The sequence below is a fragment of the Nesoenas mayeri genome (genome assembly GCF_963082525.1).
Source record: "Nesoenas mayeri genome assembly, chromosome: 19".
Taxonomy (NCBI): domain Eukaryota; kingdom Metazoa; phylum Chordata; class Aves; order Columbiformes; family Columbidae; genus Nesoenas; species Nesoenas mayeri.
In genome coordinates this window covers 2,633,753-2,660,787 of record NC_137568.1, presented here as the reverse complement: position 1 = coordinate 2,660,787, position 27,035 = coordinate 2,633,753, and the positions used below count along the sequence as shown (strand labels likewise).

The 27,035-nt window shown below is 42.2% G+C and overlaps 1 protein-coding gene across 1 annotated transcript in view; it reads right to left on the bottom strand.

Moving 5' to 3' along the window:
• GRB2 (growth factor receptor bound protein 2) overlaps positions 1–25,444 on the bottom strand; it is a 46,712-nt gene extending 21,268 nt beyond the window's left edge. The window contains exons 1-2 of the mRNA XM_080356615.1: positions 25,275–25,444; positions 20,205–20,420 (exon numbers count right to left, since the gene is read on the bottom strand). Of these exons, the coding sequence (XP_080212741.1) occupies positions 20,205–20,282 (78 nt within the window). The 5' untranslated portion in view covers positions 20,283–20,420; positions 25,275–25,444. The remainder of the gene's footprint in view (positions 1–20,204; positions 20,421–25,274) is intronic.
• Between the last annotated feature and the right edge of the window lie 1,591 nt (positions 25,445–27,035).

Genomic DNA, 27,035 nt, shown 5'->3' with positions numbered 1-27,035 from the left:
CTCCACAACTGCAACACCAGAACTTAGATATGTAAGAATTACTAGTTCCATGTGCTTTAAGTTTTATCTAGGCAGAGTTAAACTGAGCACGAGGTGGACAAGAGTTCAAGGAGCCCACAGATGGTCCTGCAAAGGGGCAGCAGAAACCCAGATCCTACTGGGAAGGGAAATGGGGAAGCAGGAGGGAGGGACTCAGCTGAGATATTTGTATTTTAATTTGGGCATTAAGACAGCTTTATTCCAAGCTGTACAGAAATGGAAGGCAGGACCTTCAATGGATAAGAAGGAAAGAAAAGATACCTTCAGATTAGCCAGCCAGGTTGAGCTATGCCTCATACTTATCCTGGCAAGAGGCAACTGAAGGTTTTTGCAGCATAGACAGAGAAAACACAGACTTCATGCATGAGACAGCTTTTAAGTTCAAGAACACTCACAAGAAATACTGGTGAGGCGATCAAGTTTTTCTTTCTGCTCCATACTTTCAACAGTGACAGCTGTTGGTCCTTCCAACAAGTTTAATTCTTTATGGGTTACATCACTGATCTGCATAGCAAAAGCCATCCCTTACATCCAACTGCACATTGTGAAACCACCCACAAGAGCAGGACTCTGTGACCAGATGTCTAAAAATTACATATTAATACCAAGTGCACAAAACTCAAACCTACTAGACACAGGATGTCAAGCAGGTGTTAACTGCAATATCCCTTCTGTAGCAATTAAACAATCAATATTTACTAATTTCTTAAACTTCTAAGACACACATGTACTTTTCTGGCAGTCCCACAGAGCATTCAAATTTGCATTTGAAAGTACAAAAGGAAAAGCCCAACCACGTTCCACCACCTTGAGACAGCCGCCCAAATGTCATCCCTGTTCACTTCAGAGCCGCGCGCAAAGGCTGATGACTTTGGCCAGTGAAGCTGAACTCTGATGTCTCCTGTTAGCACCAAAAAGGGTTTACAGCCTTGGTGATCTAACAATAGCACACCACCATCTATTTGAGCTGTATTTTCCCCAACTTTAAAATGCATCTGTAACTCCTCACCCAGGCATTTCAATTGCCATCCTACTGAAAGTGAAGTTAATGGTGTCGAAATCTCATTTGAGGATGAAAAATGAAAATTGCTTTTTAGAAGTCTGCATGGGATTTTGTGAACAATCGCTGCAAAGCACCATCAGTGCTCTGGACAGGATCTGAGAACCCCTCCACAAACAACTGTCAGTCCATGCAAAGAAGCTGTATTTCCTGCTCTCGACAGGATGGGCAATAGCAGTTATCTCTGCACCTTTGGGAAAGCATAATTTAGCTTTGGCCATAAAATTTACCAAGCATACTGATAAAGAACAAAATGATATGAATGCTTGTGGGACAGAAGATAGATCTTTATTAAGCACACTTCACACACTAGCAAAATGGAAAGACTAAGTAATGATAATTTGACCTGAAAATAGAACTGAAATTCTGCAGAAAGTCCCTCTACTTTTCTACTACGTTATGAAAATTCAACCTCCAATCCCAATGCTGATTAGTAAGGTAAAGCTTACTACAGTTGCCTTAAATCAACAGATATTATCAAGTAAAGACTTGCCTCATCAATGTAGGGCTTCTACAACCATGTTTGCTAGAATTTTTACACGGAGTCTTATGGTTCTGGTTTATAGAGACAACCCTTTACTCGGACCAACCACAATCTATCCTCTGCTTTGTTCAAGAATGAGGTTCAGGGGAAGAGAAAGAAAAGTTTTGCATGTGATACAATAAGGGTTCACTGTGTTCATTTGAATTACTGTCCTGTTAAAACATAAAAGATGTGACTCATGTCAACTGTCCAAGTCACCAAATCCTCAACATCTTTATTTTGCCTTCCACCCTTTACAGCTCCTCACCAAAGTTATTACTGGGGGAGTGTCCCTGCAAAGCCCTTACATCACCAGCTATTCCCCCTTCCTCCTCCACTACCCCAAATGGAACAGGCATGCTATCACTAAGCCAGCTCATGCAATTCTTCATTCTTTGTAATTTCCTACCTCTCATTTGAAAAAACAAATACTTCACTGTTATCTAAAAATATATTAAAACACTGCCAGCAACTCAGCACTCAAAGCAAAACAACCATCACCACCCAGTGCAAACGCACAATAGAAGCAGCATTTTTCGGTAAGGCAAATTTTGAGAACAGCAAGAAAAATAATTGAAGTTACAAAAAGAAAAGGCTGCTCTATAATCGCTGAGAGAGCGCTCACTGCTCTGCCATCATGAGATTCAGCCAAATGTATGGCCCGAGGGCTGGAATGAAGCAGCAAAAGCGTCGGGCAGCAACAGCAGCCTGGGGTACACAGATCCAACTCCCACACCAAAGCTGGTCTCCCCCAGTGCAGCCAGCACAAATACTTGAAAACCAAATCAAAGACAACCTCCGCTAAAACCAACAACAACCCTCTCCACTGCCGGTTCTCTTCCCTGGTCAGCTCATAGTGCAACACTACAAACATCTGCATTACCATGAGAGTGACAGGCAAAACAGAATATCCTGCTTGTAAAGCCAAGGCACATCCCCAAGGCAGGGATTCCACAAGTGACAGGGCAAAGTTAGGCTTCTCACAGTACTTTCTTCCCTCCAGTCATTCATTCTCACCTCTGCACTTGCCATCCCCACCCTGCGCTGGCCCAAGTGTTTCAGAAGTCAGTCAAGACCAAACAGGGCAAAGAAAAAAACCACATCATTTGCAAAGGTTCCATTTTCCCCAGTTTGCTCAGTCCCAGTGGAGCTCGCTCACTTACGTGAATTTTATATAGCCAGGGCACAGGAATTAGTAACCAGAGAAAAAAGCTCAATTGATCCCTGTACTACAAAACAATGAAGCTTATTTAAGAGTTATACACTCAATGTACTCCGGGCAGCAACTTAAGTCACGTTCCTGCATTGCGTGCTCCTCTATAGGCAAAACCAGGTACAACAATATGTATCATTCCACAAAAAGGTCCAATTTAGATGACATACAAAAAAGACAGAAGGAAAAGACACTTGCTTCCTTCTATCCCAGCTTTGTTTGATGTACTAACACATCTTTTCCCCTTCCTTTCCAATCTTCTTCCCTGCCCTCCAAATGCAACTTCAGGATGGGAACTGGCAAACACGGCCTGATACTCAAAGATGCCCAGTAGAACAGTCAGAACAATATTCAAATGCTTTAAAAAAAGAGTTCCCTGCAGTATCAAATCTGGAAGCCCATCAGTGTAGTACAAATCTCAAAATATCCTTTGAATTAATTAGAACAGGAGTTACAATAAAATACAGATCACTTAAAGAAATTTACAGACCTGAAGAAGGACTAACGCTGATTTCATAACTGGTGCCTGAAACTGTGCAGAAGGGACAGAGCTGCTTCCACAAGTGGAAGCCAAAGACCTTCTGGAATCCTCAATGTCCACCTGGTGTTTGCTTTAGTGTTCTCAGCAGAACGTATTAGCCCAGTGCAGAAGAAAGTCCCTTCACCACGAACTAGCAAGTTAAACCCTTGGCAATCATAAAATTGACCTCCAAGTAAGAATAGCCACGTTGTGCTATAGAAACTGGAAAGGCAGGGAATTTGGTGTTCCAGGTTGGTCGTCCCTTCTTCATTTAAAACACACATCTATGTATTCCCCCAGCATCTTGCATTAACTTCTGTGTACTCATAATGAGATGGGGAGACAACCCATTAAGCTTTATATTTTTGTCTGTCAAACACTGGTACAAAAGTCTGGAAAATCTCATTTCTTTGCAGAAAAGCTAGAAAAAAACCCAACAACTGACCTATCATGAACTAAGGATCTCCAGAATGAGCTCTTAGATTCCCCAAAGTATTAAACTGAAAATGGATTTCTGAATAACTGTTACTGTTGTCATATATAGGGTGGATTTCATCCTTTGTAATGCAAGTGAGTTGATTTACTCGCCATTTTAGATAGTCTCTTTAGACAAAAAAAACCAAGAACAACTAAGTGTATTACTCTGACTAGGAAAGTCTTCAAGAGAGGATGACAGAAACATTTAATTCAAAGTTTGCAGAACATGCTTCAACTACCTTTTCACTAATTTTTTGTAACTGTTGAAGAAAGGGTTAAGACCAGGACATTCTCAAATCTGGAGACTCAGTGTAATGAGATCAGAATAATAAGATTACCATAATCTGCCTCACACACGTAGTTAGGATCAGCTCTAATCTCTTCATTTTGAGACAGATGGAAAAAGCATGAAATCAGAGATAACAGGAGGCCAATTTCCTAGAATAGGCAGCTTTTCAAGGTTCCCCATAGCTGTAAGTCAATATTTTGCTAGATTTGTACCTATTTAATCAATTCTCACATAACATATTGGAAGGGAGAATCAGGCATCTCCAAATCCATACTACACAAACAATAAGAAAAAGCAATACATCAATGTAATTTTAATATGTTGCAGAATATTACAGACTAACTTAGAGACTAATTTACTGAGACTCTGAACAATACCATTCCCAGATGCTTTAATTGAAAACACAGCAAGGAAAGAACCAACCATTTAAAAACCAGACAAAGATCTCAAAACTGCACATGATTAGAGGCTGCTTACTGATTTTTACTATAAGGTGGATAAACACTGTTAAGACGGCAATTTGCACCTGCGACCAGCTTGACACAAAGCGGTCACAGGAAGGGAGAGTTTTAGTCCTGGTTTAAGGCAGCACATTAAAGAGATGCAGCATGAAATGACCCCTTAATTCTCCTGTTCTGCAGAACATTAATATTGTTGGGGGAAGAGGGGAAGCATGAAATAGCTTCAGATACACAACACTGCTGAGATTATGGCGGCCACTGCCCAGCTACCTCAGTGGAACCTGGCCAAGAATCAGCAATAGGGAAAATCAGGGGAAAGAAAAAACCAGCATGCTGTATTTTAACACTATAATGGGCTCAGGAAGATGCCTTGAGATTAAATAACACGGTTAAGGGAAACAGAGGTAAGCAAGAAATCACCCAAGGAATTAAAAACACACTGACAGCTAAAAGATAAATGGAAAATTATTTTTCAAGCAGCTAAACACTCTGTTTCCCAGAAAAAAAAAAAGCCCTATCCTGTAGGTCAGCAAAAGCCGCGGGCTCTCTAAATCAAAGCCTGCAACACGAGACCTTTGAGGTTCAATGAGAAGTTGAGCAGTATTGTGCACTAGTTACGCAAAGGCCTGAGAAAGGGGAGGAATAAAACAAGAGAGAGAAAAAGGAAAAACACACCAAAAGATCCAATCTCTGACCAAGCAGGTTCACTTGTTGGTTCAGACTAATGACCCTCCTAACTCTGAGCACATTAGCAGTTTTTACATCATGTCTTAATTCAGCCCACAAAAAGCCTGTTCACACTCTCACAGCCCTCGTGATTTTGTAACATGTTATATACACATAGCCACAGTTAGTAATTTGGTCGGTATCCATACAAAGCTCTTTCTGTCACCCCAATCCTGTGTGTATATATGCATAATTTGCTGCCTCGGCTCTTATCTTTGCATTTAAAATGTTAAATTTAACTCTCAACTGTGGTAAAGACACGCAGTCCGCAAAAAGCACTTATAAGCCATTTCATTTTGTGATGGTTCACTGATGAAAGGTAGAAGAGGAGACCTGATCATGTCAGTTCCACAGGGCTGGTCAGACAGTCCTGTCCACATAAGAAGAACAGCAAAACCAACCATTGTGTTCACTTGAGCCTCCTAGCAGGGATGTTTTTTTGCTCCCTATCAGGATCTTAATTCATTTAAATGTAAACAAAGCCGTGCTTAAAACAAGACACCTCAATAACTAGACTGTAAGTTCAGTCATAAATGACTATTGACTAACATAAAGATAAATTAATTCAGCTTATTGTTCCCTGTACAAAATCAAGGTAATTTCAGTGCCTAAAACCAACATCATTTTGGCTTAGTACGACGTAAGAGCTTAGTTTTGCAGAGTATAAAAATCACCATAGATTTGTCAGCTGCAGAGTGACAGTTGTCATCTAGCTTATTTTCAATGGATACAGTTTATTTAACCTGTTTTTGCTGACTAAATGTCCAGCAACATTTCAAACCCAAGAGGAAACACACAGGTACTGGGTCTGGCTGATCTTCAGAGAGCGACAATACTGAGAAGAGACGGGAACTCTTCTTGTCTTCCAGTAACTGCAAAGCCGCTCAGACTTCCTCTCTAGTGGGACAGGCGCACACAAGAGGAAGACACTTGCAAATGGTTTCTGATCAGAACCCTGAATATCGTCTGACTCATTCTTGTCGTTTGCATAATGCAAAACACACCGAGAGATCTTGCAAAACTGATGAGCTCCTACCAAACTGAAGGCAGTTTGCACAATTGGCTCTAGAATATTATATTCACTTAGAAACATTTCACATGCCTCCAACCTCGTAAAACAGAACCAAACAAGAAGAAATGAGATGCAGCTTTACTGTACAACATTACATTAGCACCAAATGATTTTCCCGCCCATGTAACATTAAATGAGGGAGAAAGAGAGGATAATAAAGAGGCCCTTTAATGGAAAAAAGATTTTTAGGAGACTTGCTTTTAAAGGCCTGAGATGGCACACGGGGACATTTTCTTGTGCCCATGTTTCCAAAAAGCCAAAACAAACAAAACCCACAAAAATCAACAAAAAAAACCACCACCAAAATAACCCACCAAACAAAAAAAAAATCAACCAACCTGGTTGGTTTAAAACAACAACAAAACCCCACCAGGATTGCGTTGATGCCACAATAATAACCTGGAGCTCCAAGGCAGTTCAGTTGACGCCACCTCTGACAGCTGTTATGGGATACAACAGAGATTTCATTCAGCAACTCGGGTCATTTCCACCTGCTCAGGTCTGCTAAGAGAAAGAGATTTCAAAGGACAGATGGCCTAGAAGACTCTTATTAGCCAAAGACATCGGGTACACTCCAACTCCGACTTCTGGTCATTCAGGAAGCAAACTAAGTTTTTAAAAAAGTCAACAAAACAAAGAAGTTAGATTAAAAAAAAAAAATCCCATGGGAAAATAAATGGATTTCAGTGGATTTTGCAGCTAAATAACCTTGTAAAAATATATTTAATCACAATCCTGGTTCACAGGTTGTTTTGAGAAATGTTTCTAAGAATTTCAAAAGCCAAGAAAAACAAATTGCACCAACTGGTTATGCTCAGTTATCCTACTAAATCTACAAAATGACCGAAACGACTTGTTTCAGATACAACCTCTCCATTTCTTCTCCAGGTTTCAACAGCTCTTGCACCATGAGGGAAACAACGTGTACGTCAATATTCTTAATATCATACCCTCAGTCATTTCATTAGGAAGACTTGGGCAATACACTTCACAATCAGCCCCAGTTTTTACACAAGTGCCCGAAATCCCAGCCTCATTGGCACAAAGTTTCCACAGCCACTCGTCCTTTAGCCGACGTGAACCCCAGTAGGACAAACCCACCAAATTCTATAAAAACACAAAGCAGGGCTGGTGTACAAATGTCTCGTGTTGATCTTTAATTCATTATAACTTTAAGAAGACATGCATGACTGTTTTCAGTGTGCTGTGGTATAATGACTGATTATATTCCAGGAATCTTTTAATGACATTTAAGTTTAGCCTATTTTTGGGTCACAACGGGCCCTAGTTAAAAGTGTTGATTCACTCCAACACTAGTCCATTTTTCTTTCTTCTCCAAACTCATCATTAGATTATCGTTTAATTTCTAGAGAATCAGTAATATACAGAATAACACACCCACAATTCTGTACTCACTGAGTTGGAATAACAAAATTCAGAGTTACAATGGCTTTGATTTAACCATAAAAAGCTCAACAATTTCTGGCAAAACAGGAAAGAATAGCTTTTCAAAAAGAAAAGAAAAACACACACCCCACCAGAGCCTGTGAAAATATGCACCCCTCGGTACACTGGAAAAAGAAGATGCTTTGACAACTGATGATGAGTTGGAGAGAAGGACATCTGAACCAGACACAAGGACTTAGATGTGGAAGAATAAGGACCATTCCTTTAAAACAAGGAAAGCTATCAGAACTCAATGGCCCACAGCTAATCCAGATGGAATGCCAGAAGCCATCATGAATGTCAAAAAGTGGAAAGATACCAACAACCTTCTCTTTCGAAAAAGGAGGAAAGACGGCTGCCATGCAGTTCAGAGGACACGCAGGCCAGAGAGCTGCCTGACAGTATGTAAAATAGACTGATTTCAGTGTCAAAACAGCGTTGCTTTCTGATTTAAGCAGGGAAAGTGCAAGGCTCAGGAACTCCAAGGCAAGTTTAACTTGCATTCTACCTCAGAAACAGTCCAAACCCACAGCTGAGGGGGTTCACTTAGAGTAATCACCTGAATTATGCACTGTAGGGGAAGGATAGGGGAATGAGGAGTGTTACAAAAAAGGGCGACATCTGCACGTCAAAGCGATGCTTTAAAAAAATTCCCCTTATGTTATGAAGTTCCTCTTTCACTTCAGGGCTAATAAAACAGCATTAGTTCATGTCCAATTCTCTCCATAAAAGGAAAATAAAACATTTACACAGAATTTGCGCATACCAAGTTAGAGTAGAAATTCGTATATATAAGAGACCGAGCCTACAATAGTCATTATAGCTCACTATTGTGTGGACTGGGAAAAGAAACACTTACCCAAAGATACTCAGGGTTCGGAAGAAAATCACTATACCAATACAGGAATATTTTTTTAATTTAAAAAGATACACTACCTATGATATTTCAGAGGAACAGAGAAGTATAAAACAGATAAGTAAGTACCAGTAAGTGCTATTTTTTTATTTCATTTTTTCTCTCCTTTTTTTTTTTTTTAATGTAACATACTATCAGGAACACCAGTGATCTCCACAAGAAAAGTCTATTGCTGCTTTCTTGGCTTATGGGCAGAAAAGAAAATCAAAGAGTGTCCTTACATGAATAATGCAGAAATGCAGATATTAAATGCCAAAAGCAGTAACTCGCTTCAGAATCCTAAAGACAGCTGAGGCACCAAATTCTTTATGGAAAAGATCAGAGATAACTAAAACCATCTCCTAATTAGTGTCTCAAATTAGAAGAACTGTTCCAGGTCAAGAACAAATTAAAACAAGAATAGAACTCGTTATGGCTCCATTGCAATAACCTGGAAGGGATATCATAATGCAGGTCACTGACACCCTAGGGTATATTATTTGACCACAGACTAATTTTAAGCTCTCAAGTACATTATAGTAGCACAATATCTCCATTGTAAGCCTCAGTAAAAGCTAAGGCACTAAAACTCTCCCTTACTGGGAGATTCCAATCAGGAGATCAATGCCTCGACCACAAAAAGCTCCCCCAGGGCCCTGGACAGGGGTCACTCATTGCTACACAACAAAATGGGATTTTTAGACCATGCGGTGGAATGGACGCATTCAAAAACTTGCCCAAAACCGGAGCTCTGGGAAGACCTCAGTATGTGGATGACATCTCAATAACACACTCACAAACCAGAATCAGCCCTTATCTAAAGATACTAAACACCTATCTTGCACCACAACAGATGCCAGTTGGTCCCAGCTGCTCTGCAGCAATATTGCTCATACGCGGCCATAAAACTGTGGAAATAGAGCTACCCAATTAAGTTGACTTTCAAGTAGCTGTTTGGAAGCTGGGCTCTTCTGGCACAGCTATAAAAGCAAAAAGCAGTCTTCACCTCAGACCTTCATTTAATCAGTGGCAAGAGAGAACAGAAATACAGCTCCTTATAAAAGACGGATGAATCACTAATTGAGACAAAGCAGAATCCATTATAAAGGTATAATAAACTTAATATCATCTGTGGCAATGAACAGTAAGTAGGAGAAAGCTGACTAATACAGGTACTAGGGCCGTGTAAGAGGTCAGCCCAGAATGTCTCTGACAGTGCTGAAAGCCCTCGCCAGACCCACACACCCCCACACTGTTACTCGTTCCCCACATTAGGACACTAGAGCCAGCTCCACTCATTTGGATGATGCTCTCTGCTCCCAATTAGTAAATCAGGAGTTTTGGGGACCATGACTGAGAGAACACGGGTGGTTTTGCAAGAGTCTGATTAGGTATGGCCAGACTTCTCATTTTGGACTGCAATCCTGAACAAAAATGGCTAAGTCCAGTTAGATGCAAAGCAAACTAAGAAAACGCTATAACCATATTTGCTTTGTGGGGACTTTAAATCAGGGAGCCCCAAAGGGACTGGAGCTTTCGGTAGCTCAGACGCTGCCACAGAACACAAACCTGCTGCTCACAGGAGTCACTTGTGGGTGCATTTCAGAGTAGCTGATCAGACTGTAGAGCAGCTGTTTTATCAACATATTGCCTTATGTTTAATAACTACAAATTTTGGAGAGCTACAAATATTTTTTTCTTCTCAACAAATAAGCTTTACTGGGAACTTATTACTCATAATGCAAATAGCATCAACAGTGTCTCTAATCTTACTGCACCATCACGCACATGTTTGTAATCCAAACAGAGGCAGGTGGAATGAAACACAAGCTTTTCAAGCAAAAGAAAGCTCACCAAAGTTTACAGAAACATCGGAAGTCTCTTTTTACCTAGGCTCTTCCTTTTTTATATTACCTAAATAAACTGAGTAAAGGTAACAGCTTGCAAGATTTCCAGACACAACAAGCTGCAAAGGAAGGACAGGAAGCCAGGAAAGCTGGGTCAACTATAAACATTTTGGTTATCACTATTTTTTGTGACCCTGTAAAGAGAGTTGTTACTTTCTATCCAGGTCTTCCCAGGTAGGGTCACAACAGTCCTTATCTACCCATCCTGGCAGGTAGCAAGTTACACTCTTAACCTAAATGGCAATTTTCAGGGAAAAACAAAATAAAACAAAAAAAAACCAAGAAGGAACATATCACTTCTTGCTTAGCAGCAATGAAGTGTCAAAACAGCTTGATGCTGGAAGAAAGTTTAAGTGCCCTGGTACAAACGGTCAAAGACAAATCTACATATTAATTTCTAACAAACTATAGCTTCACTAGAGGCAGGGCAGAGGCGTTGGTGCTAAATATATTTTAAGAAATAAGGACAGAAGTGAAGGCAAGGAGGAAGGACAAGTTGCTTCTGCTTCCTCCATTCCAGGGTCAGAAAAGAGCCCAAGTTGCCAGTCCAGGCTTTATCACCTTCAGGGCTAAGGATACGTTCTTGAAAAAGTATTCAAGGACAAGCAAAACATTACAAAGTTAAGCTGTAGAATATACACACACAACAAATCTTCCTGATATGCCTCAATGAGGCACGTTTGTCAAGCTGGTGTTCATCTCGCCAAAATTCAAGCACTGTCCGATGGCAACATTGGGGAGAAACAACATTTTACATGCCAAATTTCACCTTTAAAGGTTTTCATTGGACCCATCTCTGTTATAGTTGCTACTTCTTCCTCATTTTCCTCCTCGCATTTGTTTCTGTCCTTCCTCTGCAACTGCAAGACACTTGGAGCACTTGTTTGCCTTCCCTGCCCCCCCCCCCAAAAGTTTGGGAGTTTTCCTTGATGAGTTATGAAGAATTTGGGAATTTTCCATGACGAGTTATGCCCTCAGGAGTAGTAAAGATTACAGCACAAGACCTGAGCTACACAGGAGCTCACAGAAACACCTCTTTAGTAAAAGCAGCAGATTTTCCAGGGGAATTAGCAAAGATGCAGACTTCTGCAGCCTAAAATCCTTCCTAGTATTCTGAAATGAATTCACTTCAACCTGGAATCTAAGCATAACTCTTTCCAAGCAGACTGTAATCCACTGTTAACAGCACAAAGTAAAATCCAGATCAAATGGTTAAAATATCCCTTCTATAGTTATGCTGAAGCGTAGGTAACAAAAGAATACTCCAAATTTGACAGCACATATGGATTTATAATGGAAAAAACTACTCAAGCTCAGCAAGAGTTGCGTGGTTTAAAATTTTGTGCCCATTTCTCCCAAACCAGAGGGCTGAGTAGCTGAGACCACAAGTCTTCTGCACCAGCAGGGTTGCTGTGATTAGTGGAACCTGCTGGCTCATACATAACTCATGAAGAATTCCCCCCTTTCCTCTCAAGGGAAACAATTCTGCATAACAGCAGCACTTTTTTTTTTCCCTTCCATATACAAACCTGTAGAGTTTTATAATACAAGTTAGAGCAAGAAATAGGTTGGCTCAATGCAGAAAGCATGAATTCCAGAGACAAATTATTTAAATAAGAGGTTTTAGAGACTAACAGTATAATTACAGTTCAGCTGAACTTTAGAAAAATGCTTTCTGTTGTCTGCATGAGGTCCAGCTGCACTAGAGCCAACACGCAGCTCATGACGAGTGTGCACGCTGACACGAACGCATCCAAAGGAGCTAAATTCAGCAGGTACAAACAGAATAAATCTACTCTGTTAAGTATTCTCTCTCTATATTTTATTTATAAAGGTCAGTAGTGTTTCAACATCACAATTATAAACTAATTACTCTACAAGGGCTGCCAATCTACTTCCTAGACAAAAATAGCTATGCTAATTTCTGCCTTATTCCAGTCACCATTCTGACTTGCCCCCTGGGACCAAAACCCAACTGATGTGATGAATATTCAATAACAGGACTCGCTATCTGTTTGCACAACATCAAACAACTGGAGACAAAACGATCCAAGATCAGGTATAGAAACACAAGTAAGCCATCATGCCTTAAGGGAAAAAAAAAGCCTCTTAGGATCTCCAAGTTGTTTAAGACATTTTTAAAACAGGCTTTTATTTAGTATCTGCAGAAAAACACTTTTAGTAAAGAGAGAAAGACAGGCCGAGGAAAACCATGAATGCAACTATTTAAAATGCAGATTTCAGATGCATCTAGTAACTAATCAGGGTATTGTAGGGTAGCATCTGGGTTTCAGGAATATAACAAATATCCTAAAAATAATTATCATGAGCAATTCTGGAGACTGTCAGTTCACTTTTGCTCCATCAGAACTCAGCCATACAACCCCATTTGTTTAGCACATGTCACCATGAAAAAAACCACATTCTTAAGTTTGTTAAACCAATTCTCACTTGAGTTGTCAGATGGTGGCACCAATCATGCACATAAGACATGGGAACAAGTTCAGGCTCCACCACAGACAATCTGCTTCACAACCATTTTTCTGTTCCATTTGCACACCTACTCTTATGAGGTGTTGATGACTTCAAAGTTGAAGATGTGCCACTCATGAGCAGTGCTTTAAATACTCAGCAACAGGGCATGAGCCTAGAACGTGACGAAGTGCAGCTTGAAGCTTGACAGATTGAGATCAACAATGCTGCTGCTCCATCTAAACAGATACTGACATTTGAGGGAAAGAACAACTTTATACAGCATTCCCCACACTGTAGATAATGAAAAAAAAAATCGTAAAGTATTCACAGAATGATTTGGGTTGCAACGGACCTTAAAGATCATCTAGTCCAATCCCTCTTCCACCTGACCAGGTTATTAAAGCCCTGTCCAACCCAGCTGTGAACACTTCCAGGGATGGGGCACCCACAATATCTCTGGGCAGCCTGTTCCAGTGTCTCACCACCCTCATGGGGAACAATTTCTTCCTTACATCTAATCTAAATCCATCCTCTATCAGTTTAAAGCCATCACCCCTTATCCTATCACTCCATGTCCATATAAAAAGTTCCCCTCCAGCCTTCCTGTAGGTGCCCTTTAGGTACTGGAAGGCCATCATAAGATGTCTGTGAAGCCTTCTCCAGACTGCACCCCCTCAGCATGTCCTCACAGCAGAGGTGCTCCAGCCCTCTGAGCATCTTTGTGCCCTCCCCTGGACTTGCTCCAACAGGTCCATGTCCCTCTTACCTTACGGGGCCCCAGAGCTGACTGCGGGACTCTGGTGGGTCTCACCAGAGCAGAGGGGCAGAATCACCCCCCTCGACCCACTGGTCACACTGCTTGTGATACAGCCCAGGACACAGTTGGCTTTCTGGGCTGCAAGTGCACATTTCTGGGTCATGTTGAGCTTCTCGTCAACCTGTTCTCCAATTCCTGTTTTCCTTCCCAAGGCTCAAAGCATCTAAACCCCACATTTTTATTTCCTTCTGTATATTCTAGTCACTGATGTTTACCCAACTTGGGAGATAACGTTAACTGCCGCTGCAGGGCCAGCAAAGGAAATGAAAGAGCAAGAACTGCTGTGGGATAAAGCTGCAGATAACAACTGGTATATCAAACTATAGCAGTATCAGTTTGCTGATCTGCGTAGAAATGCAGAATGCATACGAGTCACCTACTCATTTGCATTTTGAATTTAACAGAATTTTCAGAGTAAACTGGAAATGATAGAGATCAAAGGCAGCTTTCCTAACAAAATGCTAAATAAAGCAAGTAAAGCATTAAAACAAAACATTGAGACCTAGTGCCTGTTTTCACTAGTGCCCCAGTGAAATGACATTTTTGTGTTGCCAGTAAATAAAAGCCAAAACAAATCACATTGGTTGCAGTTTGACACACGTGTTGAGCAAAGCAGAGAAATAATTCAGCGAGCCAAAATTTGATTTGCTGATATGTCCATGCTAACACTTTTCAGAAGTCTGTCAGAGCAGTCACACCAAAGCTGGACCTCGCAGAGAATCTCCAACAATAGCACTTCCATTAAACATGCAAAAGGCAGCTAGAGCTTCAAACCAGCATAATTTCCCCTGGCTATAAGAGGATGCAATACATGTTAAGTGAATATAATAAAATTAGCTGAGCTGACCATGAGCTTTAATCAGTGTCTTGTTTGACATTCAAAACTCCGGCAGGCTTCAGGTAGCACACAGCTCACACGAGCTAAATTCTCCAATTTCAGTGATGAGTTTAAATAATCACCACAAATAGCTACTAAATGTTATAAAAACAAGGATGCCATTTTTAAGGAGGAATGTGTTTACTCCTTGCTTGCAAAGACGACTTTACACCTTCAATCTGGAGTATTCCATATTTATGTCTTCTGCACACAGACACCTTCAGCAATGCAATCTTGCTCTAAAAAGGTTCGAGCTTGTTTACAAATACAGAACGTGAGTGTTTGCTTTTTTTGGGGACATGCGCCTTGGAGAGGTTAGGCAGTTCCTTCCCCCAAATACCTAGAGAAGTTGGCTAATAAAACAAGTCCCACCTTCAGATTACTATCATACATAAGAGGAACAATATTGGAGAAGTTTGTACTATTAATAAAAACATAGGCATTGAACAGTTGGGTAGACCAGCAGAATGCAACCTCTTACAGGATCTCTTTGTAACACAGACCTCCAACTGCCGGGATGTCAAATCAACTACATTTAAGATAATTGTATTTGTCTTTATGAGTCTTTGTAATTTTCACACAGCTTTGTCTTCTTAGACTGCAATATTGATCACATATTGATGACAAATATCTTCATTCAAGGCCGCCAGCCAAGGAACATGACCTAACCACAACTTTACACATCGACTATCACATACCACAGAGCTGCCACTCACAGCTAAGTCACAGAATAACATAGGTTGAAGGGGCTCTGGAAGTCACATAAGCCACCCCTCTCCTGCTCAAAACAAGTCTAATTAGATCAGATTGCTCAGGGACTTGTCTGGGCACCTCCAAGGATGGGAATCCCACAGCTTCTCTGGACAACCTGTTCTAGTATTTAACCTACTTCACTATGAAGCACACAGTACTTGCAATTTGCCTGAATCTCTAATTCAGAAAAGCGTTTCTCATGTATTAAAATCACCAAAACCAAGTCCAGCCCCTTACCAAAAATGGGGAAAGATGATGGAAGGGAGAAAAATGATGAGAGCGAAGACAATTTCACCCAAAACAGAGGAAAAGTCTTTGCACTACTCTTCAGCGAGCCACGAATTCCTGTTCTCTAGCTCAAACACCACAACAGAACAGTCAGTGCACGTGAGGTCAAACATAAGGGATGAAGAAGAAGGGAGCCATGCTCCCCTTGTTTGTCTTACTCCTCCCTCTATTCAGAACTGCTCCACTGTATCCAGACACAGAAAAATGGTTTTCATGCAGGAACTGAAAATGCTGTCTCAGCATCAACTGTTTGCAAACACTCAATCCTCTTAAAGGCAGACAGAAAGAAAATCAGTTTGGTGGCAAGCGGTCACGTGAACAGAACCTGAGGTGACCACCAAGTGTATGTTCAGAGTAGGGATAAAAAAATCTTGACTTTGCTGAACAAAACTGTCAAATTATCAAAATTCTATCAAGGAATTCTATATTTTAGCATATAGAGAAGCTGGTTTGTATGTCACAAAAGTGAAAATCCCCAAAGTAAAGACGATGGTCCTCTATTTAAACCACCACCTGAATAATTTTACTCATAAAAACAATCTGTAAGTGACCCTGAATTAATTATGCTGACAGCTACTGGGAAAAGGAACTTATTGAGTTCTTCAGATCACGTCCAGCTATGCCCCGACCCTACAACACAAAGCGAAAGAGGAAATGGAGCAGTGGTCTACACTTAAAAAACAAACCCACAATTCTAACATTCAATATATTAATGAATATTTATTAACCATGCAGAAACAGTTATCAGAGCACCATGGTATTAACTGCACACTTCAGATTAGGTGTAGGAGGAATACAGAAAATAAATGATGACGACACGGGAGAAAGAATGATGATTTTTATTCCCTCCTCCCAGTCCTGCTCCTGCCAAACCACCAGCAAATATTAGCACATTTTAGGTCTGGACACTTGCCAGTTAGCACAAAGGGCAACAAACCAGAAGCTGCTAGAAATACAATAGTTTTTGGGGACATAAAACCTGAAATACAAATACAGACAGAGACTGAAGTTAACTACTCCCAACTTCAATAAATACAGCAAGTAAAAGTGGAAAAGACTGAAAAAAGCATCATGACAACTGTCAACTATTCGAAGTGAAAAATAGTAAATCAAAATTTCAAGTAGGAATCCCTCAGCTTCCTATTTTTACTTTTTAAAATAACAGGACAGGCTACCTTCACACCCTCAGGACGGCATCAGTCACCAACAAGCTTCTGTGAAGCAACCACCAGTACATGAAAACAATGGTGATCTTGAGAGCTGCGGCACTGTACTGTGATCAGAAGACACAGAAGGAAGCTGCAACCTTTCCTTTTGCTCAAAAAAGCTCATCAAGTAGTATTTAGCATATTTTAAAAGTTTAAAGAAAGCTGTCAGTTTGCAGGGCAATACCACCCACTGCTATAGAGCCACTAGACAGAAGGGCAAGGGGATCCAGCATACCATCTGGGTTACAAAAATCATAGAAGTGGCTTTTACCATCCAGCACCCACAAAAGAAAAGGCCGAGCACTTTTTCCTCTTCACTCAGCTGTTTTACAATTGCAAGCCAAAGGTCAACTATCTTCACTCACTTCTGGAAACCAGCCACAAGATTACTAACAACCAGCTTAATGGCTCCAGTTCAAATGCTATTCAATCAAGTCCCGAATCTGTGGGTATGCGGCAGTAATGGCACCATGACATCATAGGCAAGTTATCTGCTGGAATCGGAGGGAGTCAGACAGTTCGCATCTCTGCCTTCTCTCCCCACAAAGAGAAACATGAACTTTTAAGGAGTGGGAATTAAAGCGTTATAGATTTTGTTCTTTGTGTGGGCATGGTGTAACATTTCTCTCTGAAACAATCCTCTGCCATCATCATATATGGCATCAAACTAATTTGAATTTCCGGAGGCGCATAATAGCTGGATTTAAAGAAGCCTTCACTACACGTCAAGTTACGCGTGCGCCTCAACGCGGGATATCTAAGGAGCGAAGCATGCAGGTACATTCAACGTGCTACAAATTTGTTTCTCACTGACCCGATTACTACAACAGATCACATGAAGCACATGAATGGGATGCCCCGAGATTTCTCAGTCATGAGGAAAGTACTAACAAAACTGATGTGGCATGTTTTATGGAAATTAATTTGCACAACCTGAAACACATTTGAAGTGAACCAGACTTTCAAAATGACAACGTGCCACAGAAGGCTGTCAGTTCAAGTAAAATGAACTGTAACAATTCTAGTTGTTGTTGGCTTATTTGTCTGAAATCTGCCAGCTTTAACAGTGAACCTTACCATGCGGCAATGAACTCGTCTCAACTATGTGCTGAAGAAGAATTCCTGAAGCTCTTGGAGTTTCCACTAACTTTAGTGATAATCTCAAGCAATTTACTATTTCTATGCCTCAGTTCACTCATCTATGAAGTAAATATATAAAATCTGCAAACATTTTCAGAACATGAGCTGAAAAGAGATACAGTTTGAAGAAGTGCTCAGCCCAGCTTTTGTGTAGAGTAGGAAAATCCCTCTCAGTATTCTAGGAAACATACAATTATTAATGGAGTGTGATAGCACAGACACCATCATGTTTCTGCTGTTGTGACAACATTTGTATCTATGGGATGACATTAAGAACATCTTATTATCAGCCACTAGGCACAGCTATAAGAGCTTTAGAACAGAGTAAACTTTTGAAAGTCTAAAAAAAGTTATTTTTCCTTCAATTCCTAAATATTTTTAAACACATGCAAATTTTAGAAGATATTTTTTCAGGTACTTCAACAAACTTCTATAGCAAATGCAGTGAAAATAATTAAGAATATACTTTAAAATAAACTATATTTAATTATACTTCATTTTTCCTTCCTGTTCCGCATTTTCTACAAGCTTACTTCAGCTATGCTCTACTTCAAATACTGAGGGCAGCCAGTAGTAACCCAAAATAGAAGGATGCAGTTCAGGTTAAGAAAAATAAACACAAGGTTTTCACAGAAGTCTTCTGAACTTTGACAGCTTCAAATGTCTAGAAACATCAAAAGGAAATATTTTTGTAATTTACCTGAACACTGGAATTGAAGTGTACTGGTCTAACAGGCATTTTTAGGCTGATTAGGGGACAGGAATGTGTAGCATATATACAGATACAGTTATTTTTGAAGTTAACATTCTCAAAGCAGGATACATTTTTGCAACCTTCATCTGTTGATGGCCACACAATATTACTGCGCTTTTAACAAAGTCACAGTATTGAAATATCAGCTATAACAGTCACATATTAAATTTACACATAGAGGTTGCTTTCTCCAACTTATCTTAAACCAGTAGTTAAAACCAAGCCATTCCTTGGCAAAAATTTTGAGCAGATGAGTAATCCCACTGAGGTCTGCAGGACTTGATTTGTCAGCATACACAAAGCTACAGCCTTGCATCTGCAGGATAGGCACCTCTCAGAACAGTTTCTACTCAAAGCATTTTACAAAGAAGCAACTTAAAATGCTTTAATACTAAATACATCACTCTAGGAAGGTAAAATCCATCTTATACCTCTACAGAGAAATACTGGCTCTGAATGAAACTCCATTAAAACATTCCACAATATGGTTCATACTACTTGGAAGTGACAAAGCTTAGAGCTATGCTTCACTAAGATTAAATCACTATGGATTTTTATATTTTATTCCTTCCCAAAACAAAATTTTGGGCTTGTTCTGTGTATCCAGTTTTAAAAATTCAAATATTTTTCAAATTCCCTTAATACAGCAAAGATAAAGCCTAAAAAGCCTTTGATATATTGAAAGAACTATAGACCAAAATTCCTCTAATGCACTCCAACACCCACTTACATTTGCACATATCCATTAAATATTCAGCCACAAGCTTATCATTTGAGTTCATCAGGACTGAAGATAAAACTCAGCACCAGTATTTGACAGCCTGATGCTAAAAGATTATCTGCTGAGAAATAATCTAATCACTGCTCTTTGATATTGGAATCCTTGGCAGCAAGCAAAGGAAAGGAATACAAAATTGATCTTGATTACTTTAAGGGGTTTCCTCTCGTAGAAGGCAATTCAGTGTAACGATTATCTTGTACTTCTGCTTATTTGCTACCATGTTTACGACTAAGTTTTCAAATATTCCAGTCTCAGAAGAAAGACTTCGGGATGTATGCTTAATACAGAAATAAACCAGTCTCTCCTGATCTTAAAGGGCTCAGACTGGGATTGAGGAAATCTTGAGGAACTCTATGAAAAGGAGATGGCGTTCGCTGGGGACTCAAAAGAGGGTCAGGTCTAACGGACAGGAAGAGACTCCCGAGAGAAGCTGAAAAGCCCAGGGCAAAAGAGGGAGTTCCCGAGCCCTTCCCCAACGCTTACCTTAAGGATATCCCCCCGTTTGAAGCTCAGCTCGTCATCCGCGGTGGCTTTGAAGTCGTACTTGGCGATGGCTTCCATGCTGGGGCTGCCGCGCACGGCGGTGCGGGCGCTGGGAAGGAAGCGCTTCCCCGAAGCCTCCGCTCCTCCCGCGGCCCGGCTCCCTTCGAGACGCCGGCCCCGGCTCTCACATACAGGGAGCCCGGGGGACGATCCGCCCTAGGGGAGGGGGAGGAGGAGGAAGAGACGGGCCATTAGGGGAAGTGGCACGGATCGATGGCCGGGGCCGCACCCAGAGCCGCTCCCTCCGCCCGGCGCGGCGCGGCCGCCGCTTCCTCCCGCCGCCGCTCGCCCAGGCCCGGCTCGCCCGAGTGACACGTCCCGCGGCCAATGGCCGCCCCGGGGGCGGGAGGCGGCACCGCAAGGGGAGCCGCTGGTCCCGCGGGGCTGGCAGGACCCGCCGCCGGCACCGCTTCCTCGGACCAGCCCCGGGGCGGGAGGTCCGGTCCGCCCCCCCCGGGAAGCCTCATCCCGCTCCTCACACCGTTCATTCCAGCGAGAGGACACGGCGGGACAGCCCTGCCAGGGCTGGGCATCCCGGCGCAGGGGACACAAAATTAAACCCCACGATGGGGATCGGCGGCTCGTAAAGACCGTTCTGGAGATGCAGCTTACACCAATCTATCTATTTTCTTCCCGTTCATACCGCTTACATCAATTTAAATGCAGTAAGTAAGACAAAGCAGAGAACACTTCTGTGGGTCATCTATAACGGGACTTTCTTGGAACTGATATGCCTATCAAAAAGTGCCCTAAAATAACATCTAGAGAGAAGTTTGGCCTCACTCTAGGGTAAAAGCAACCATTCTCAAATTCCAGCATCATGAGCAGCAGAATATGTTAAAAAAAAAAAAAAAGAAAATCTTCATAAGCACAGCATGAAAATCAGCAAGTTTAAGTATCTCTTATGGGCCCAGAGAAGAAATGACACCAAACCTGACAAGGCATATATAGACCCTCTGAAACCATTGAAAAGGCTTATATCTTGATCTCAGGTTATAATAGGGAGGATTTAATCTAACTCCAGCTACATCTGATGGCAGAGAAGACAAAAGATCAGGAAAAAAAGTCAAGTAAGATAGACTGTAAATTAAAAACCACCATGAGCACCCTCTGGAGAACCAGCAGAGAGCTGGTACTTGTCAATGACAATTCAAGACAGCAGAGATGTGACAAACAGCAGCGAACCCACGCACCTGCTAATTCAGTCTCTGTGGTTATGGCCCAGAAAGAGCCCTCCTATATGCAAAGGCAGCAGATGGCAACAGTATTTTCTCATTTCAGAGGAAAACCTGCCTTACATAAATGCAGTTCAGCAATTAACATGCTTCTATTCCACAAGCCCCATTTTTGCCCAACCTTCGGCTCTCCATAAAGAATAACAGAGCTCAAGGCAAACACCAGAACTAAGGTTTCTATCCCAGGAAACTGGCAGAATGAGAAGAGGTATTTACAGGGTTTACCTTGATCAATGGACAGGGCTCGGGGTTTTCTTTGGTGCTCCTACACCATTACTGAAATGTCAGCAAGACTGACACAGCTGTCAGCAGCCACGACAATCACACAGAACAACCTGCCTGTGCTACTGGAAAGGAACACACTGGATCCAAGCTTTGGCCCACACGCTTAACTAAACCCAAAAAGCGTATCACCTTAGCTACATTTTGATGAACCTAAAATACTAAACTTTAGTTTCAATGCTGATTAAAAAAAGCATGTCTTTCTGATGTCAGTCGTCCGCACTGGGCTAGCATGCTCAAACAACAATTTTCCTTCACCAGGAACACTTTCCCCTTGCCATCCCCTATTGTGTTTAGTTCATTATCTCCTAATCTTTTTAACCTCTTTTTTTAACTGATGGTATTTATAATTTTCTGCAATATTAAAGAGCAACATGAATTACTGAGTATGAAGCAATGGAAAATGCACATATTTGTTCAAGCATGCTGTCTACATGTCCTGTATGTTTCAGGGTAAACATCATCAGTTTCTGTTCCTTCTTAAGGGATAAATATCACTGGCTAAAACCTGGTGTTTCAAACAACATTTGAAGATGTGTAGCATTATATGGGCATGCTTGAAAACCTAAAGTTCCAAATCTAAGAATGTACAACTTAAAGAATACACTATAGGCTCAAGACACCTTTAAAGAAAGAAATTACTGCCAATTGGTGTTTATTTCTTTAGGGTACACAAGTACTGCTGCCTAGTACTACATTAGCATCTAAGAAATATTTTTTAACTGAAAGAGTTAATATCCAGCTTTCATAGAGAAATTAATGCAGCATTCCCAAGACCTATACTGGCATTTTCCTGAGCTTAGCAATAGCACAATGTTGGGAAATCTTCCAGCACAATTCAGGATGAAAGAGATTCATCACACAATTTTCTTTAAACGTGCATTCATATCACTAGCACCGTGATATAGTCAGCATTTAAAGGAGTGATGTTTCTAGGTAACAATACTAGCAACAGCTGCAGCGTAGAACAAAATTTTAACCATAATGACTTTAGGCAAAAGTGTAACTGAAGTTCAGGCACAAGTTACACGTAAATTAGGGAAAAGCTTTGAAAATATTAAACCCAGATACTTACACAGCAAATGCCAGAAAAGGTAAACTTAGAACATCAGTTCCCTTAAAGTCATTCAGAAAGCATTTGCTGTTCACGAATTTTATTTAATAAGTTCTTACAGACAGTCAGCCACATAATTATTAAAATACAAACAAACCCACTGGACAACAAGGGCAAAAATAAACTCACTGGGGAAGTGGCCTGTGCTGGGTCCCTGGCCACCGAGAGCACAGCTGTAGATGTTTGCTTTGGGCAGAGGGCAGTGAAACAGGAGATCCTGCAAAGCCTACAGCGTACCCCAGCTCCACAGACTTCAAAGGGAGTAATGAATTGACAGACATAATATTAATGCAATAAATACACTTCACAAGAATTATAATATGATCTTACTAGAGAAATGACTAAGATTTCTCAAGAGTATCAGTATGTTTTTCACCTCTTGCCTTACTGTGATTTGGGGCAAGATACTTCTCTTGTTCTTAAAAGATCTGGGCAAGGTGAGAGGCAGCAAAAGCAGCAGATGCAGCTAACAGTAAATTTGTATTAGGAATACAGAGCTGCAGTTCAGGATGGAATACAAGTAATTATGAATACAAACCTCCCTGCTGTAGCCAACAGGAAACAATTCTCACGTCCTTTTCAATAGATATTTAAAAAAACACAGAGGCAAAAGTAGGGTTTTTTATACTGCTCTTACAAACAGCATTTTTTCTAGCAAGTGAGAGCTTTCTCATTGTACTCTTTCCACTGTTTTACTGTTCTTCTGTAAAGTTACCCAGGCAGGAACAGAAGAACAGACAGTTTGGGAAAGTCAAAGTGAGGGAAGAAAGAAAATACATTCAGTGGAAGATTTTGCAAAGAATCAGATCCTAAGCTTCATCAACTGTTATAGAACAAAACATTACTAAGGGTGGTGGAAAGAAAAATGTGTGGATACATCATGTGGAAGACATGCAGAAATGTGAAGTGTCAGGCTCTAGACAAAAGAATAGAAAGAAAAAAAATCATAAGAGCACAGTACCCATTCAAATTAGCCAAATAAGGAAGTATAACATAATAAACTGGCGAGGTAAAAGATAAGTTAAGTTGTCAACATATAAAAGCCAGAACATTCAGGGTCATAAATGATCCTCATGGTCTACTAGCTTAGTATGTTTCGACTTCCTTAAGCATATCTTGTCAGAGGACGAGACAAAATACCATTTGGGAAACTAAGCTACAGTACAAAGCACAGGCAATAGTTATCAGATCAAATCATTTTATCAGGTAGTAGGAAACTGCACCTCTGACAAAATGTATTTATTGCTACTTTTTTGTTGTTGTTGTGATTTTAAACTGTATAAAGCAGTTTTAAAGAGCACAAGCTTGCCTGGTATTATGAAATACTTAAAACACTACATGACTTGATCAGCATAAGACATGATAATAATTGAAAGGCTTTTTATTGGAACAAATTCTCAATATCCAAAGTTTGCCCAGAAAATTATTACCAACAACACTGTGTTTGAACAAGATCAACAATTTGTGGCCCTTCAAATTTTGGCCCTTAACCAAAGGCATTTCATAATTTTTAAAACAAGGAATGAACTTCCCTAAACACTATATTTATCTATGAATTGCTCCCCCAGTTATTAACTGTGCTACAGAATATATTTCTCTTCAGGTTATAAAGGAGATGTCTGAGTCAGATGTTGTGGGAGTTAACAAGACTGCATCCTTGTCTTCTACAGATCATTTGAAAGTATATTGGCAAGTTAAACCTTATACCACAAAACCAACAATGAATCTCAAGCAGGAAGTTCAGAAGAGAAAGAAAAGGCTGGAAGAAAAACGTCTCTCTATCATAGCAACTCACATTTGAGGCAAGACCCAAAGGTCTTTGGAGAAAGAAAGATATGGATGTTAGCCTGCCCACAGGGTATTCACAGCCTTTTAACCTCTAGAAGCGGCCTGAAGTTACAGAACTCTTCCGGGGAATATTGAAAATAAGCCCCGAGAACTACCAGCAGCCACCGCTCCACAGATGGACGGCAAAGCGGGAAGCGACCCACTGACACCCGCCTGGGGGACCGAAGCACGGAGAGCGGCCCCTGACAGTGAATGTCGCCTCTCCAAGCCAGGACCTCACCGCACCCGCCCCGCGCCCGGGAAGGCCGGGGCCCGCGGGGCGCAGCCCCACAGCCCGGGGCGCAGGGGCTGCGCGGAGGCGGCTCCCGCGGAGCACACCGGGGACAGGCGGAGCGCGCCAGGGGCCCAGGCCGCGGCACCGAGGGCCGCCCTCCGCCGGGGCTCAGCGTTCCCACCGCGTCCCGGCAAGGCCCACGGTGGGCATGGGAGCCTGGCCCCACCGGGAAGGGCCTTCCCCGCGCCACACCACGGCGGGTGCTGGGGGGCTCGGCGCCCCCACGGCCGCTCTCCATACACACCCCCGAAACTCACCGCGCAGCGCTGCGGGGCGCCGCCCTGCCCGAGGGTCCTCGCCGCCTGCCCAGCCCCACGCGGCCCGTCCCGGCCGCCCCTCCAGCGCCGCCTCGGCTGCCGCTCCTGCCCCGGCCCGCGGCGCCCCCCCCGCCCGCCGCCTGCTCGGCCACCGCCGTTCCCGCAGCAACTCTCGCGAGAACCGCCCTGTCAGCCGCCCTCCACCGCCCCGCCCCGCCCACCGCGAGAGAGGCGCCTGCGCGCTCGCCTGGCCGGGCGGAGGGCGGGCGCTCCCCGCGCATGCGCAGTGCCGGGGGCGGCGCAGAGCTGGGGTTGCTCCGCCCGGGGCTGCCGGGCAGCTGCCCCTGGGCTGGAACAGCCCGGGCACCGAGCAGGGAGGAGGGGGGAGAGGGGAGGCCGCAGCCTTGGCACCGAGCCCTCCTGAACATCGCAGCAGCACGGCCCGAGCAATATTGAAACTATATTAATGCCCCGGGGGAGGCGGCCATGAGTACAGGTTCACGAAATCAATTTCAGTTGGAAGAGACCCTCAGGATCAACGAGTTCAGGCATAACCTAATTCTAGCACTAAACCATGTCCCTAAGAACCTCCTCTAAAAACGCCATTTAAACCCCTCCAGGGATGGTGACTCCACCACTGCCCTGGGCAGCCTGTTCCAGTGCCCCACAGCCCTTTACGGGAAGAATTTTTTCCTAATAACCAATCTAAACCTCCCCTGGCACAACTTGAGGCCATTTCCTCTCATCCCATCGCTTGCTACTTGGGAGGAGAGACCAGCACCCTCCATGCTCCAACCTCCTTTAAGGCAGTTGCAGACAGCGATAAGGTCTCCCCCTCAGCCTCCTTTTCTCCAGGCTAAACAGCCTCAGCTCCCTCAACTGCTCCTCATCAGACTTGTGCTCCAGGCTGCTGGAGGTGAAACCACTAGGGGTTTGTGCAAAGTGTTTGCCTAATTTATTTGTGCCTCTGCTTGTCTGTAAGACAAGGCAGTTTGTCACATCATGGAGAAATTAATTTAGAAGCTACCTGTAACTACGAGGGAAAACTCCAGGCCAGCGCTTAAGCTGAGCTTGTCTGGGCACTGAGGGGTGTGGAACCACTCACTGAACTCTGAGAGCAAAGAAAACACTTGGTAGAGCCTTTACTCAACAATTACCATCCCTTCTGAGCACTGAGAAAGGCACCCATGCTGTAGGGAAAACAAACAAACAGTGTGAAAACACATTGCAATTAAAATATGCACAGAGGGCAAAAATCAGGTCGCACAGGCAACTAATTCCAGGGTTTAACTATATGACCCTCCTAACATTCTTTTAGCTTGAAAAGACCCTAATTACAACATAGAGTAAAACAGTTGCTTAGGTAAATATCAGGCCTCGATTCCTTGATAAAGGCACTGAATAAAAAAAGCTTTCCTCTGGCTCTGGAGAGCTAGTTTTGAACTAGAGGCTTTCTACAAGTGTACTGCTCGCCAGAAAGGATGAGCCAGCTCTAGGGGTTACTTTTGGTTGGTTGGTTGTTTGGGGTCTTTTGTTGTGTTTTTGATAGGTTGCTCCCCATTTTTTCCCCCTGCTGAGACAAGGAATGTGGGGTCTAAGCACAGCAGGTACCACAGCACCAAGAAAAAAGCTGCAGAGTTCACAGGCTCATGTAAATCCAGGATTATTCTGGACAAGGCTTGGGTTCAAGACTGCATCTAACCTGGGCATAGATGTTTCATTTTATGACAGAGATGCATATTTTCAGCCTTGAGTTAAACC